General features: G+C 53.8%; 1 protein-coding gene across 1 annotated transcript in view; it reads right to left on the bottom strand.

The window, feature by feature from the left end:
- DNAH17 (dynein axonemal heavy chain 17) overlaps positions 1 to 17193 on the bottom strand; it is a 107894-nt gene that overhangs the window by 68685 nt on the left and 22016 nt on the right. The window contains exons 15-24 of the mRNA XM_061175961.1: positions 16809 to 16912; positions 14814 to 14954; positions 12409 to 12552; positions 10381 to 10563; positions 7531 to 7785; positions 5810 to 5979; positions 5059 to 5281; positions 3308 to 3424; positions 3126 to 3212; positions 1581 to 1733 (exon numbers count right to left, since the gene is read on the bottom strand). Of these exons, the coding sequence (XP_061031944.1) occupies positions 1581 to 1733; positions 3126 to 3212; positions 3308 to 3424; positions 5059 to 5281; positions 5810 to 5979; positions 7531 to 7785; positions 10381 to 10563; positions 12409 to 12552; positions 14814 to 14954; positions 16809 to 16912 (1577 nt within the window). The remainder of the gene's footprint in view (positions 1 to 1580; positions 1734 to 3125; positions 3213 to 3307; positions 3425 to 5058; positions 5282 to 5809; positions 5980 to 7530; positions 7786 to 10380; positions 10564 to 12408; positions 12553 to 14813; positions 14955 to 16808; positions 16913 to 17193) is intronic.

Raw genomic sequence — 17193 nt, 5'->3', positions numbered from 1 at the left:
CTCTTTGGGGGTGGTTGTGAGGTAGCCTGAGGCTCCAAAGATTTTTTTCCCCCTCTCTGTGAGAAATAGGTAGATTCAGCATGGTCAGGATGAAGACATTTACAGCATTTCACTATGATGTAATAAAAAAAAATAAGATAACTGACAAGACAGAGCCTGCTCCTGGGTGGGGACAGTGAATACGGCTGTCAAGAGGGGAATTCTCCCCGGATTAGCTCATGGAGTAGACTTAACTCTAGCTACAGTCGTAAGAGTTTTCTTTTGGAGGGAGGAGGATTTGTCAGAGACTCTGAAGTTCGTTCAAGAGCACAAGAGAGAAGAGCTAACACAGACTCAGAGAACGAACTTATGGTCACCAGGAGGAAAGAGGGGGGGAGGGATAGATTGGGAGTTTGGGATTGACAGGTACACACTGCTGTATTTAAAATGGATATGTGTAGGGACTTCCCTGGTGGCGCAGTGGTTAAGAATCTGCCTGCCAATGCAGGGAACATGAGTTTGAGCCCTGGTCAGGGAAGATCCCAAATGCCGCGGAGCAACTAAGCCCATGCGCCACAACTACTGAGCCTGCGCTCTAGAGCCAGAGAGGCACAACTACTGAGCCCAAGTGCCGCGAATACTGAAGCGCACGCGCCTAGAGCCCGTGTTCCGCAACAGGAGAAGCCACCGCAATGAGAAGCCCACGCACCGCAACGAAGAGTAGCCCCCGCTCTCCTCAACTAGAGAAAGCCCACGTGCAGCAACGAAGACCCAACGCAGCCAAAAATAAATAAATAAATATATTAACAAAACAAATAAAATGGATACGTGTATATGTATGGCTGAGTCGCTTTGCTGTGTATCTGAAACTATCACAACATTGTTAATCGGCTATACTCCAATATAAAATAAAAAGTTTTAAAAAAACCTAAATTGTATATGGAATAAATACTTTAATTTCTCTAAAAAAAAAAAAAAAGATAACCAGGGACGTCCCTGGCAGTCCAGTGGTTGGGACTCTGTTCTTCCACTACAGGGGGCACGGGTTCGATCCCTGGTCGGGGAACTAAGATCCTGCATGCCTCGCGGCATGGCCAAAAAAAATAAAAAAATAAAATTAAGCCATTATCTATAAAAAAAAAAAAAAAGGATAACCAACAAGGAGCTACTGTCTAGCACAGGGAACTCCTCTCAATACTCTGTGATAAATGGGAAAAGAATATGAAAAAGAATAGATACATGTATGTGTATAACTGAACCACTTTGCTGTACACCTGAAACTAACACAACACTGTTGACTGACTATACTCCAACACAAAATAAAATGAAATAAAAAATAAAAAGAGAGAAGAGCTAAAATATCTTCGGAAATAGAGGAGCCAAGAGGTGAGACTGTGGGGAGCTAACACGTGCACATACGCTGCGGACACACAGCTTAGATACCAGGAGGAGTGAGGCTTCCTACTCTTCTTTTTGCCTCCATCAACCATCGAAGGCGGCTGTTACGGAAGGATAACAGGAGCGCCCCCTCTTGGTGCTGGGATGCTGCCCATGGAGCCCCCCGCCCCGTCCCGCCCCCTGAGGCTTGGCGCCCCCCTCACCATGATGATCATGTCCCAGAGCTCCTTCAGCTGGCGGACCTCTTTGTGACAAGCCTTGAGCTGCTTGTGGTCTGGGACTGCGACCTCGAACAGGCTCCCGGATTTGCACAGAGCCTCCATGACGCCCTCCATGGCCGCGATGCTCTTTTGTTGCTGGGGGCACGCAGAAGCTGGTGAACAGGGTGCCGGCACCCGGTGGAGCCTTCCCCATCTCCCCCGCCACGTCCCCGTGAAGCCCAGAGCCGTCAGCACACTGCACTCCAACACCACGCACACAGGGTGGCGGCAAACTTGCCAGCTGGGAGAGCAGCGGCCTCCCCGCCCGCCCCCAGCTTCTCCTCTGATGGGAGGGGGGCTCATCTCGGCGAGCTCAGGTGTGAGGACTGACTCTTAATGGACGTTGCATGAACGCCAGACTTCCTCCTAACATTTTCTGACTTCCCAGAATCTCCCCCATTCTCTCACTGTATATATTTGTATTGTATTAAAATGTATATAAGTAATGCTTGATTGCTTTGAAAACTAGAAAAATCTAGATAAGCAATGAGGAGGAAAAAAAGATTCGTCCTGAGCCACACGACTAAGTGCGGGCAGCTGCGAAAGCTTTGGTGTGGAGCGTGTACCACGCTCGACTGGGTACACAGGGGGGTCCCGAGTGTTTGCACCCTGCCTTGCGGGCCTCTCTCACCAGGGACATGGTTCCTAAACAGACTTGACAGGGGAGCTCTTCAAAGAACCTAGCCTGCGTCCATGGCTAAGTGCCCGGGGGGCTGGAAGGAGAGAATGGTGGCGTCTATGCTGTGGATTGGGGGCGTGGCTGAGAAAATGCCCATGCAGAAAGGGCAGGATCTTGGCCTCTGGGAAGGGTGGGCTTCGAGGCTGAGCAGGGGAAAGAGCAGAGGCTCGGGGGAGGGAAACTGTGGGGTGGCCCTAAAGGACATCTTGGGGTTCCCTTGCGCTCACGCCTGTGGTACTGCAGAGTGTGGTCGAGGTGTGGGCTGGGGCCCGGGCACAGTGGGGGCTGAGCACTGTGCCAGGAGCATTGCGGTGCACCCCCTGTGCTCCTGGGGGGCCCCCAGGCCCCATGCACCCCAAACGCCCCTGCCAGGTGGAAGTCCATGGGGCCTGAGCCTGAATGGGCTGCCAGGTCCGGGGCCATGGAGCTTGCACGCTGGACACTGACCATGAACTTGGGTAGTGGGAACCAGGGGACACAGGTGAGGCTTGGCCACCGGCTGCACGTGGCGAGTCAGGGAGAAGAAGGCGCCAGGGAGCAGGGTGAGTGCAAAGCCCGAGGGGACAGCAAACTGCTGAACGTGGGGACCTCGGAGGGGGAGGGGGCTGAGCCGCAGGGTGGGTTTGTGAGGCTCGTAGGATATTCCGATGTGCACGCACACACACAAACACACACGTGTGCACGGCCCCGAGCCCAGTCCCATCAAGGCCGTGTTTCTGGGCTCGTGAGAATGACAGCTTGCGGAAGGATGAGAAAGCGTCACGGTCCCCAGAGTTACTACCCCATCTCCTCCTTGAGCAAAAAAGTACCTTATTGAGGGACTTGTAGGGGTTGGGGTCGCTGAAGCTGAATGGGGCTTCTTGCCTGAACTTCTCTCTGAACTCGTGCTGCTTGAGCTGCAGGAGGACCACGTGGAAACCGTCAGGCTCCCGCCTCAGGGCCCAGCTGCGGTGCATGCTGCGCCCCGCCCCGCCCCCTGAGGCCGTGGTACCTCGAACTGCTGGCACTTCCGTCGCAGGATGCTGACCTCGTTGGCCTGCAGGGGTGCCACGTTCTGCTTCACCTGGATGGCCAGCTTCTTGGTGTTTGTCCACTGCTCCGGCAGTTCCTACACAGGCAAAGGCCAAGGACCACTCCTTTTCCTGCTCTTTTTAAAATTTTCTACTGTGAAATAATTACAGACTCAGGGGGAGTTGCAAAAATAGCACAGAGAGTCCTGTGTGCCTGCCCCCAGCCTCCCCTGGTGGTGGCATCTCACAAAGCGGAGGCTCGATACCCAAACTGGCATCCGACACTGGGACGTTTCTGTTAGCAGGTGATGGAACTTGTCGGTTTTCACCCCGTGTTTTAAGCTGAATCCATGTGTGCCTGTGTTGTGTGCATGCATGCACGTGTGTGTGTGAGTGCATGCGTCGTGGGCGTGTGCAGTCCTAGGCAATTTTATCTCATGTACAGATTCCCGTAACCCCCGCCGCGATCCACATACCTCGCTCTCCATCACCGTGAGGGAACTGACTTGTGTTACCTCCTTGTACCTGCACCCAGCACCGCCCCCCGCCCCAACCTGGGCAGCCACTAACCTGTCCTCCGTTTCTACGATTTTGTCATTGCAAGAATGGCTTTAGCAATCAGACGAATTTTTGTATTTTCCAAGTTCTCCACACTTGGGCAAATATTGTACTTACTATAAAATATTTTAAAGAAAAAAATCCCAGCCCCCAAATTCTTTACCCACAAACAGACATTGTTTCACATTCTTCTACGATTAACTAACAGTCTCTGTTGGCAGCGACACACCTCAAATGTTTGCCAGAATTTTTATCTCACCACTCGCCCTGTCCATGGCCCTGGAGCCCCTGGGGCCCGGCCACAAACGCTTCGAATCCTGGTCCTTAGCTGAGCCCCGGGCAGGGCAGCTGGGGCAAAACAAAACGTGCTCTAAAGCAGGGCCTGGGCAGCATGAGATCACCGCGGCGATCACCGCAGCCACCGACACACAATCTTGTCACCCCTGTGCTGTGGGGTCTCGGGCACTGGTTGGAGTCAGTGCCTCCTGGCAGGGGGAGTCAGGCCTGTTTGACCAGTCTCAGAGCCAGGGCAGAGAAGGGGGGTTGGGTAGCCGGGTCTGGGAGGAGACAAACTGCAGGGGGGTGGCTGGGCCGTGGCTTCAGGACCCAACTTCTGCACTGCCACCGCCCCAGCCCAGCTGCACATACAGCTGCTCTGACTCCGACAGCTGACGCTCTGCGAATTAGCTGTAAAGCACTGGGCTTTTGGAAGTCCCCTTCAGCCTCCCTGCTGTGGCCCACCTGTCCCACGTGGGGACGGAGCCAGCTGCGGGCCTTCTGGGTTGGGGGATTCCCAGAGCAGCTACCCCATTGCCCTACTGGGGCGCCGGCCCTGGCCTCACCCGGTCAGGTCTCTGCTGACCCCATTCTCGGTCCCCCATCCCTCGTGCCCAGGCTCCTGCTGCGCTCAGGAGGAGGTGTGGGACTTGAAGGCACTTTTAATCCATTGAAACTCCAATCAAATGGAAGAGCTACTGCCTCGCCCTCTTTTGGAGGCCACCTCACTGTCCCCTCGTCTCCAGAGAGCCCCATCCTCCCACCCTGCCATTCCATGGGGACCCTATGTCTAGAAGAGGAGGTCTAGCCTGCAGGCTCCGGGTCACAAGAGCCCGCCCTCCTCTGGCCCTGCCCGCAGCTCCAGCTCCCCCAGCGGGGCCCCCCCAGGCCTGTTTACCTGCAGCTTCACGTGCGTCTCCTCGGGCATCTCCTCCCCGTAGGACTTGAGCAGCTTGATGGTCTGCTTCAGGGGCTCAAACATGTTGTCGGTGGCCGTCTGCCTCTCCTTGACCTTCATCAGATGCCCCATCACTTCCACGAGGCCGTCATAATCCTGCTCCTTGAGAGGCTTCGTCAAGCCCGCCCTGGAGACTTTCATGAAGTCTTCTAGGTCCGCGAGGCTGGTGGGCGAGAGGCCGCCTGTGATGGGTACCTGCCCAGCGCCCCCCTGCCTCACCGGCTCGACTGGTCGGCGAGTCCCACATGGAGCCACGTCTCAGGGAAGCCTTTGCTGGGCCTCCCGGACAGAAGAGCTGGATTACACGCTCTCCTGGCTCTGTGCCCCTCCCGGCCCCAACCCCACCTGTAACTGCACAGGTACCACCCGCACGTTTCAGGCCAGCCTTCCCTGCCTGACTCAGGGCTCCTGAAGGATTCCTTGGCATCTGTTGCCCAGACCCGGTAAGTGCTCAGTAAAGAAGCAATGACGGAGGGACCAGGGCCTCCACGCCCTGCCAGGTGACACCTTCCTGCTGGGACCCACCTTCTGTGGGGCTGCCGGCCTCTGAGCCTGACCTTCACCTCCACACCCACTGGGTTTGGGGGAGGAGGTGTCCAATCGACACTTCATGGAAGGCCGCCTGCAGGTGCCCCTCGCACATGGCTCTCTGGGGCATGATCAATGTCAGGCCAGCAGTCCCAGTGCCCACCTGTTGACCACGTGGTTGCTCAGGTGCCGCTTGAACATGAGGCTCCAGCGCTTGATGGTGTTGAGGAGGGCCTGCTTGAAGGGGCGGCAGTCACACTGCAGCCAGCTGTTGAACACCTTGGTGTTCTCGCACTTGGACACCTCCTCATACAGCTTCTCATAGGAGTTGATCTGGAAGACACAACCCCGTTCACCTGTTGGGCTGCCGGGACCAGGGGTTGGGGCCAGCACAGCACGTGTGTGTGGGGGAGGCCCTTACGATGCACTAGTTTCCTTCTCCCAGCACCCCCGGGGTCCCCTGCGGCCCAGCAGTCTATCCCTGACACGGGACAGCCTGTCAAAAAGGGACGTCATCAAGCAAGGCCAGCAGGGCTTCTGAAAAGAGCAGGCCGAAAGTTTCAAGGAGTGAATGGGGTCCCAGGCGCCCATGGGGCATCCCTTAACTCTCTGTGCTGCTGCACGTCCTTGGGGCTCTCAAGCTCCACCAGCCAGCTGTCCCCCCACCCCATGTGCATCTCCCCTGTGGCTGGGTCACCCGCACTGAGCTTCAGGAAAAGAGGTGAAGTTTTGTAAATTCACTATGTTTTCTCATGTTCTATATCCTGGTTTTTTTGGCCGCACTGCACGTCTTGCAGGATCATAGTTCCCTGACCAGAGATCGAACCCAGGCTATGGCAGTGAAAGCGCTGAGTCCTAACCACCAGACTGCCAGGGAATTCCCATCATGCTCTATATTATTGACGCTCTGGTACTGGGGGCCTCGCTGACCCTGTAGGGACTGCCCCTGCCCCCTGGCTGGCTAAGTCCTAGAGATGGCAGACAACCCCCCAGGACCACACCTTTCATATGCAAACAACCGACCAGAGCTCACACCCCAACCACCTCCTCTATGGGGCTCTCACACTCCAGGCCACTGTCCACCTGCCCTAATCACCCTAGGGCCAGATTCCTGACAACCCGGGACAGCCAATATGCCCCTGAATCACTGAAATGATTCAAACTAGCCCATCCTAAGCCTGCTTGCCCCACCTTGCCCATTCTTTCCCATGAAGACCACAGTTCAGGCTCTCAGCCACACTTTCCCCTCATTCCCTCGGCCTCCTGCCCGACACTGGTGCCTCCCCGCGTGGCCCTACGTGGCCCTGCATGGCATGGAGTGCCCCCCTCCTCTTGGGAGCCGTGAGTCACAACCTCTCTTTTCACAGCAGGCGTCTGCTGATCTGTTGGTCTCTCCATACTTGAATTATAATAAAACTTACATTTAAAAAATGTTCACCCTGGACTTCCGTGGTGGCGCAGTGGTTAAGAATCCACATGCCAATTCAGAGGACATAGGTTTGATCTCTGGTCCGGGAAGAGTCCACATGCCGCGGAGCAACTAAGCCCGTGCACCACAGCTACTGAGCCTGTGCTCTAGAGCCCACCAGCCACAACTACTGAGCCTGCGTGCCACAACTACTGAAGCCTGCATGTCTAGAGCCCACGCTCCACAACAAAGAGAAGCCACCGCAATAAGCCCACGCACCACAACGAAGAGTAGCCCCTGCTCGCCGCCAACTAGAGAAAGCCTGCGCGCAGCAACGAAGACCCAATGCAGCCAAAAATAAATAAATAAATGAAAATGTAAAAAAAATGTTCACCCAAGTTTTCAATCAAGTCCAGTGCCCCTCCACGGCAGGGATTCTGGAGGTGAGGAAGCTGGTGGGTGAGGTTCACACGCACCTGCTCCTGGAACTGGGTGAGGGTGGGCGGCATCTTGGGGAGGGTCTCCTCGGCCTGCAGGTCCAAGTCCTCCGGGCTGATGGCACGCCCATAGATGAGGAAGTTCTTCATGAACTCCTGGGGGTCGTCCATCCACAGGTAGGCGTAGCGCTCGAAGGAGTCCTGGTATTCCTCAGCCTCCTTTATGGCGCTGATGACCAGGTTGGACATCTCCTCCCGCATCTCTATGAGGTCGGTCATGTCTTCCAGGTCGGTCTGCAAGGGGCAGGCGGGGCGCAGATGGGTGAGCGCTTCACCCGTGGTCTCCCCGCCCTGGAGAGTGGCTCCCTGTTGGTGCAAGCGTTGCTAACCTCTCAAGATGGGACGCGGGGACATCTGCAAACAATGTTTGCAATGTTCTCCCGTGAGAAGATACACTGGACGTGACTTTTGCCAGGCAAACCCCAGGATGACTCACACATGGCTTCATTCATTAAGTAGTTACTCAGCATCTGCTGTGTGCATGCAGGGGGAGGGGGCCCTAGGGGCGTCGACAGGGCTCATGGGGATGTAGACAGCCCAGGAGTGGGGTCAGACGTTCATCAAAAAAATCACAGAAACGAGACATCATGACTCTGGCCCTTGCATTCAGGTGTAACAGGGAGGAGGTTGGGGAACGCTCCCTGAGGAAGTGACCACTGGTCTGAGAGCTGATGGACCGTAGGTAAAGAGCAAGAATAGCAACAAAGCACTTGCAAAGGCCCTGTGCTGGGAGGAAGCAGACGTTTGAGGACCTGAGTGGAGACCACATGGATGGCCAGAGTAGGAGCATGGGAGGCCCGGGCTGGACAGCATGTTCTGAGTTTCAAGTGACAGAAAACCCAACCCAAATTGGTGTTAGCGAAAAGGCAGTGATTGCCTTATGTAACTGGAGAATCTCAAGGTGGAGGGTGTGTATTAACCATGTTTTTAAAATTTCCTGTATCTTAAGAAGCTTTGGCATCTTAAAAAATCTTGCTGGCTGGGGAGAGACTGCCCCTCGCAGGGCCAGCCAATTCTAAGAGAGCAAAGGGCTGGGGTGGGAGCACACCTTTCACATGAAAACCAGCCAATCCCCCAACCGCCTACTTTATCTAACTAACCCTCACACTCTAAGCCCATGTTCCCCCTGCCCCATCACCCAGGGCCAGGTACCAGATAACTGGAGACGACCCCCATAGCCCTGAGCCTCCGATGTGCAGACTGGCTGGTCCTGAGCCGTTTCCCTGGTCCTGTCTTGCCTTCCCGCAGAAACCCCAGCAAAGCCTCTGGCCTGGGCTTCGCCCCCCCCATCCTGCTTCTGCTTTCTGACCAAACCTGCTGCTTCCCCCGAGCCCCTGAGTAGCCAGCCGTGCTTCTCCTTTCCAGGGGAACTGTGAGTGACATTAACGTTTTCTATCAATGGCACTGACCTCTCCATGTTGTCACTCGGTCACTTCTGTAAATTAAAATCTCATGGATACAAATGAGACCAGAGCGGGGCGTGCACAGCCTGGGGTATGGCCTGATCACCGGGACCCTTATTCTGCTTTGTTCTGTCCTGTTCATCATGCCAAGCCCCTCAGGACCCCGGGGTGGGTGCAGGAGCCCCGGATGCGCATCCTGTCAGATTCTGGAGCACACGTGGGAGTCCAGCTCTGCGTTGGGTCTATTCTTGAGCTGACCACTGGTGGCATAGTTCACTTTATTCTGAGCTGTGGAACAGCTTGCTGCGTGCCCTTGGGTCGGAAATACCACCTTTTTGCGGCTCTGGAATCCTCAAGCCATTCTCTCTGCCTGGAAGTCCCCTTCCACCCTTCAAGATTCAGAACGCATGTCAGCTCCTCTGGGAAGCTGTCCTTGACCTTGCCAGGTATTTCCTCATGTCCTCACATCACTACATTCACTCACACATGCACATGTATGCACACATACCTCTGTCCCTAATAGCACAGAGCATCTTGCTGTAAATATTTGTTATTACAAATAATACGCGCCCATTATCAAAAAGTTCAAATGAGGCAGAAGCATATAAAATAAAAAGCTCCCTTGGCATCCCCTGTCCTCCCACCATCCTCACCCCCATCCTGTTTCCCAGAAGCAAGCACTCTTAACAGTTTGGAGTGTATCCAGAGGAAGGCAGGCTTTTGTTTTGTTTAAACGAATGAAATCACATTCTAAACATTGTTCCACAACTTAAACACTTAATAACAAACGTGTCACGAGCAGCTTTCCATCCCGGGCTCCCTTTTGGGACTCATCCGGATGCCTTTGTCTGGATGGGCAGGAATCTACTGAAGGACACCTGTCTTTGATGGTCATTTACGTCTTTTCCAATTTTTGTTTAACTGCCTCACAAACCATGCTCCGACAAACACACCTTCTCAGACCTCCCTTCGGGGGTGGGGGGGTGCTGAATTTCCTACGCCTTTGCATCCCCAGGATCTGATCTGACTGCATTTTATGTGTCAGATGCACGTTAGGTGTTTAATGCATTCAGAGCAAATGGCTGCGGGAGCCCACGCAAGGCACATTAGTCAAAGAGCCTGCATGCTCAGAGGATCACAGTGTTTAAATTATGGGAGGGAGTGAAATACCAGGGAGGGTGGGGATGCACACTTGGCATCTTATTGGGGGTGGGGAGGCGTCAGGGGAGTGAAAACCAGGTCGACCGAGAAGAAGCCACTCTGGGGAGAAAGATGGGATCTCAGGAGTGGAGAGAGAAATCCGGGCCACCGTCCTGGGGAACCCGATGGAATGGAAGCCTCTGGGCTCCTCTTCACATTCAGGACCCATTAGGGGTAGCAGTTGGTGGCAGGGAAAGGGGTGGGGCCATACCAAGCCCAGACTGACCTTGTAGTTCATCCTGCCCTTGGCCAGCCTGGGGATGAGCTTGGCTACATTGTAGATGTCAGTGACCAGGCTCCCAATCAGCGCCAGGAAGCCTCGGTCCCCGCCCACCTCCAGGGACGGATTGAAGACCAGCCCATCCTCGTCCAGCTCCATGCGGACCTCAAACAGCGGTGCGATGCTCTCCTGAAACAGGCCGTCATGGGGTCAAAGCCTTGCCCTCGGCTGAACCATTTTCAGTGCCCGGATATTCACCCCAGCACCAGACAAGGTATATGGCTAACTCCTGCTGGCTGGGGCCACTGCAGAGAACACACTTCCCGAGGGCCCTTGAGCGAGAACTACACAACCAAATGCAACGCCATCAGGCCAAACGCAGGTTGGGTGTCCAGGGCGGGATACAGCAGTGATCGTGAGTGCTGAGGAGACCCGTTACCTCCATTCAAAGCCCATATCTGCTACTGTCTAGCTGCGTGGCCTTGGGCGAGACCCTCGGCTTCCCAGTTTCCCCAAATATACAAAATGAGTACAGCTGCTTTATAGAACAGAGGCAACCCTTGTCCCCATCTCTTTGGGTTACCGTGAGGACTAGAGGGATGGCTAACACATAGAGCACGTGGGGCGGCGGCTGTCTCAGGTTTAAGTGTCAGCAGCTGTGGCCACAGTGCTCAGTGGGGCAGAGGCAGGGAGTGTCACAGACAGGCAGGATGGTCTCCCCTGAGCTCCAGAAAGGACACGCCCTCATGTCCCTTGGAGGTTCTGTTTCTAAAGCACACACGCCACAACTCTGTCTATTCCCTCTTGTGAGGGTCCCTCTTGTGAGGCTGCGAGGCTGAGGTGCAGCCTCATGTGTCAGGGGACAGGGTAGAGGCTCGCCCAACATACCGGCGAGTCTCAAAGTGCGGTCCAAGGCCCACGGGTGGCCTCGGGACCTGCTCCACGGCCACTGATCTTCCTCCAAACGTAGTCCCATGCTGGCCCTGTGGGTGGCTGGCTTGAGAGACCCCTGGTTCTATGACTGAGGAGGTGGGGGTCTGCACTAGTGCCTGAGTGAGTTGCTAAGTGGGAGAGGTCAGTTGTCACAAACTCAGGTGACCAGACTTTTCTAAAGCCTCTGACTCAGGGGTCCGCTCCCACTGCTTGGCCACTTGCAAATATGGGGACTCCCTGGGATTTTTTGAGGATGCTTTGTTATCAGGGTCTCATCATGTTTTTGATTGTGACTCTCCTCTCTGTGTAGTGATAAATTAGTTTATACGTTTACTATAAATTAGCTACCTTCATTGCTGATACCATGTCACTGTGCCTTGCTTGGTGAGACTTAACAGTTGGTAATGCTGACTACTTTCATCAACAGAATCTGGGGTCTGTGATTTTCTGGTGACAACCGCCCTCTGCAGCTTGTGTAAGGGCATCTCACTGCAGTGCCCACCATCCTTTCCTGTGGGTAGGCTGGTGGGGGGAGAGCGTCTTTCATCTTGCCCTCCTGGCAGTATTCAAAATCACTTGGGAACCACTGTAGTGAAAAGGACATGGGCAGGGAATAGCTCTTGGAGAACAGGCTGGGATGCAATTAACCAGCAAATCCACTTTGCTGACCTGGTTTAAGCTTCTGCTCAATTCAGCAGAGGGTTGAGCGGGTTGGTGGCTGATGTTGCCAATAGGAGGGCACCTCCCACCCCCAATCAGCATAAGGAGGGGGCAGTGGTACCTGCTTTTCCTCACCTGGCAGCAGCATAGGACAACTCAGATCCCTGTAGGTGTTCTATAGCCCACTTACGCTGCAGCATATTTAAGGACCAGATGTCCTGAGCACCTGGGACTGAGCAGGGTCCCGGGACGCAGGACTTTCAGGTTTAAAATTGGGACGAGTTGGTCACCCTGGGAAGTCTGTTCATTTGTAACATGACAGTCTGTTCTTTCATCAGGAAACCACAGATTATAGATTCCAGCATAAACCTTTCTCATATTTATAATATCATAATACATATATACATATATGCATATATATATCTCACATTTGTAACTTACATCTACAACCATGTTGTCCATTAGGTAATTTAGAGACTTGCGAATGAAATGGTCAAATTCATCCAAGACCATGCTGTCAACGTAGTTGACATAATCCTTCCAGGACTGGCTCGTCGTATTCGCTCTGAAGAGTTCCGCATTTTCCTGCAAACAGAACCACATGGCTGGCTGTCGTTTCACTGGTCCACTTGTTCCCTCTTTAGGCAATTTATTCAACAATTCCCTGGGCTACCCTCATCCTTGTTCACACCCTCCACACACAGGGGTCTGCTTTTGGCTTCTTGAATGCTCCAGGCTCTTCCTACAGGCTGCTCCCTCCCATTCATGCCAGGTGTGGCTTCTTCTCATCTTTTAGGTTTCAGCTCAAATGTCAGCTCCTCACAAAGGCCCTTCTTGACCACCCCCCATTCATCTCAGGTTTGGTTCCTGTCCCTGCCCCCCGACCTGTGTTCCCTCTAGCAATTCGTTATTTGTGCCTGTGATGGCACAGATGACAATTCTGAATTATTTTGTCTTTAGTCTGTACCTCCCCTTGATGCCAAGCATCACGAGGACAGGGATTGACTGTCCTTTCCACCATTATACCTCCAGCACTAAGTAGTATGCCTGGAACAGAGCAGGAGCTGGTGGGTGGGTGGATGGATGGATAGATGGATGGATGTTTGGGTGGGTGGGTGGGTGGGTGGATGGATGGGTGGGTGTGTGGGTGGATGGATGCATGGGTGGATGGGTGGATGGATGCATGGGTGGATGGATGCATGGGTGGATGGATGGATGGATGGATGGATGTTTGGGTGGGTGGGTGGGTGGGTGGATGGATGGGTGGATGGGTGGATGGGTGGATGGGTGGGTGGTTGGGTGGATGGATGGGTGGGTGGGTGGGTGGGTGCATGGGTGGATGGGTGGATGGGTGGATGGGTGGATGGGTGGATGGGTGGATGGGTGGATGGGTGGGTGGGTAGATGGTTGGATGGGTGAATGGGTGGGTGGGTGGATGGGTGAATGGGTGGGTGGGTGGATGGGTGGATGGAGGGATGGATGGGTTGGTGGTTAGATGAAACTGTAAGACACTGAGTGCTACAGGAAAACACAAAGATGACTGTGACCCAGTCTGTACCCTCAGGCAGTTATATTCTAATAGGGGAGAGAAGACACAGGCTTAAATAACTTCAGTGTAACAATGGTTCAAATGACTATTATGTGAGTAGAGGACTCTGGCAAATGTTGCGATAACAAAGCCTTGTCAATTGCTTGCTGGCCGCTGCCTCACTGGGGTTCCTGTTCCCTCCTGGCTCGCCCTCCAGCTGGGCTGGTGTGCTGTGAACCTCTTCCCAATGCTAAGCTAGATTTATCTCTCCCGTGTTGTTTCCAACACATCTGGGAATGTTAATAGGTTAATCGGTTAACTCTTCCACATAACCTTTTTGCAGTTTAACATGTTAATTTCGTTGGACCTTCTGGCACCAGGGCAAAGGGGAAAGGAAGAGGATCTGGAAACAAGACAAAATATTTTTTGGTCCAGTCAAGTCACTCCACAGAGGCAATGACCTTCCAATCAATGACTTGACCATGAGAACAGCCCAGCACAGACCCTCCTCCCAGGGGGCCTGCTGGTCTGTCTGGATGTGGCGACCCATCATTTAAGGCCATAGCAATGATTTGCACCATGCACTGGGAAACCCCAAAAAACTGTCCTGAAAATATCTTGAGCTCGGTTTCGGGGGGGGGGCAGTTTTCTGCTTTCCAGGCCAACGCAGAGCTGCACCTTTCACATTTGCCTCAGAAACAGCCTAAAATGCAAGCTGGCTAAAGTGGCCACGGACGGAGGAAGGCGTGAGAACCCCACGCTGCCGGGAATCAGGCAGAGCTGCCAGGGACGTGAGGCTCCCATTCTGCATCCCCCTCTGACCGTGCCCGTGGGGCCCCGGGCCCATGGACCCTTGAGACGGTTGGCAGAAAGGAATAACCTGCACGCCGGGCAGCCCAGCGGGCACGTGTCCGCACATTATCCCAGTTTCAACGTGTTGGCACCCAAACACCACAGGGCACCCTCATTCCGTGCTCCTCTCTCTTCCCGTGCTGCTGGGCCTTCCTCACACTCAGGGGTGGGAAGCCGTGATACAGCTTCTCCCAGGGACTTGGTATGAAGGTGTCACTTGTCCACACCGATTCATGTGGGGTGGGGGGAGGGTGCTCTGACACCCTTAGGGGAGGAGGGCAGACACGTGACAAGAGGAATCAGGCTTCCGGGTGAGCAGTTAGCAGGGTTTGCTACTGTAAGATCGGACTCCTGGATTAAAGGTCTTAGACGCCTGACGTTTTCTGAAGCCTCGAGCTCTCCCTCCTCCCTCCCCGGCTGCTGAGAGCCCATGGCCTCTCCAAGGCCCTCCCGGGCAGCTCCTTACCATGACCATGGACTGGATCTTCAGGCCGGCGTCCTTGACCGCGGTGTAGCGTTTGTTGAGGTTGGCCACCCTCCCGTCCAAGTCTAACAGGGCCTCTTTCTTGTTGTCCTTCCTTTCAAACATTGGGTTGGCTGACCAGTCCTGGAGGGAAAAGGTGAGGGGGAGAAAAGTGTCTGGAGAAACAGCTTCTGGCCCTACTCCCTCCTACACAGCCTTTAGAGTGAGTGTCCCCATCCTAGGCTGGCCTCGCAGAGGCCAAGGGGCCGCTGAGGACTGTTGGCCAGAGAGCCTCCAGTGATGTGACTCAAAACCAACCAGGGCCTTGGAGGACCATGGAGAGACCCCTGTGCATGTTCCCCAGTCAGGCCCCAAAGGAGCCCCTCTAGGGGAAGGAGCATCTGACCCTCTTGTCAGGGAACCTCAGGAGCTGGGGGTGAGGGGACATGGCAGCCGGATCCGGAGACACGTGTGGAGATGTTCAGAGTCCAGGACAGAAAGGGACGCACAGGAGAGAATGAGTGACTGGAGAAGGCGCCCGGGGGCTGAGGAAAGGTTGCCATTTTCGGATTGAAAGTACTTTATGGATCCAGGGAACATTAACAAAAGGAGACACACGTCTGGATACACTCCGGTGACATGTCTGAACCCTGAAGATGACCAAGGACTCTACCTACCTCTGGATGGAGAGAACAGGAAAGTGAAAAAATATCTTTCAAAGGAAATATCAAATATATCATCAAAGGGAAGTCATACCTTTGTCAGCTTTTTCAACATTGAGGCTATAAGCAGGGGTGGCTGTGGCCTGAACTGTGCCTCCTCCCGCAAATTTATATGTTGAAGTTCTAACCTCTAACATCTCAGGATGTTACTGCATTTGGAGAGAAGGTCTTTAAAGAGGTGATTAAAGTGAGGTCATTAGGGTGGGCCTAAATCCGATATGGCTGGTGTTCTTATAAGAAGAGGAGATTAGGACATAGACACAGAGGGACGACCGTGCGAGGACACAGGGAGAAGACGGCCGTCTACACACCCAGGAGAGAGGCCTCAGAAGAAACTAACCCTGCTGGCACCTTGATCTCAAACTTCTAGCCTCCAGGACTATGAGACAATAAATTTCTGCTGTTTAAGCTGCCCAGTCTCTGGTCCTTTGTTATGGAAGCCAGAGCAGACGAATACAGGGATGCTTCTAGACTACTGAAAGAAAAGGACCATATCAAAAAATCCTTTACTTGGACAAGACAGCTATAGGTGAGAGCCAAAGAAAGATAGTTTTGGAAAGCAAGGACTCAGAAAGTAGGTCATCAATGCACCCTTTCTGAGGCAATTACTTGAAGAAATAGTCTGATCGAATGAAAACTGAATCAGAAAAAAAATCAGAAAAAAAGTGGGGTGAGCAATGGCTTTTGCTTACAATGTATTGAGTTAAATCTAAGTGGATGGTGATGAAATGAATGTCAATTGTAACGAAGGAAAGAGTTTCACACCGTGATAAGCCAAAGGAGTCTCAAAACAGAAGAGGTGTTTTCTAATGAACAAACCAGCGCTGGCCCACGGCAGGTGTCTGCAAATTCAGGCACTGATGACAAACCGTGGTGGGGGAGGGTAGTGCTAGCGAGGGCTTTCCCCCAGTTTTCTGGGTCAGGCTTGAGAGCAAGGACCTGTGCTGCTCTGCATCGAGGGATGTGCTCCCGGCGGGGCTGAGTCTGAGCGCGTCTCCACCCCCACCCTCGTTCCTGGCACCCGCCTGGCAGAGGGACCTGCCCACACACCTGCTGAGCTCAACAGACCCAAACGGAATGGAGCTCTGCAGAGTGACCAGGGGCTCTTCTGCCTTGGGGCCACCCTGACGTCACCATGGTACAGCCCAGAGCCTCACACAGCAGGCCCCCACTGCCTTGGGCACTTTCTGTGATCATCTCCGAGGGGTCCCGTTTCCCCAGGACCCTCTCCGGGGTCCCCATTTAAGCCCCGCTCTGTGCTTTGCAGGTTACTCACCTTCATGGCCTGGGAAATCCCTTCTATGTTTTGCTTTGCTTTTTGTATCCTGTTCTGCAAGTTGTATAGCATTTCTCGCATCTCTTGAATATATTCAAACACACCTAAAATAGAAGCATAAAGGGATTTTACAAAATGAACGATTTAGCAAGGGCTGGCTTAACACTCATTATCACAACACAATGCTCGGCGAGTCTGTCCGCTTCTCTGGAGCCTGAAGCAGAGGAAATCGCGGAGAGCTTCCTAAAAGGCAACGCTGAGGAATAAAGCACATCGTGTCTCTTCGGAAACAGGGCCTCCCTATCCCCATGTAGGCGGATCACTAATTCCACAGGAACTCCAGACGGCTGACAGGTTGGACCCGTCCCTCCATCCCCCTCACCCA

Source organism: Eubalaena glacialis, chromosome 19, assembly GCF_028564815.1.
Source record: "Eubalaena glacialis isolate mEubGla1 chromosome 19, mEubGla1.1.hap2.+ XY, whole genome shotgun sequence".
In the NCBI taxonomy this organism is placed as follows: Eukaryota; Metazoa; Chordata; class Mammalia; order Artiodactyla; family Balaenidae; genus Eubalaena; species Eubalaena glacialis.
Note: the sequence above shows the minus strand (reverse complement) of the source record. Positions and strands in the feature narration are given on the sequence as shown.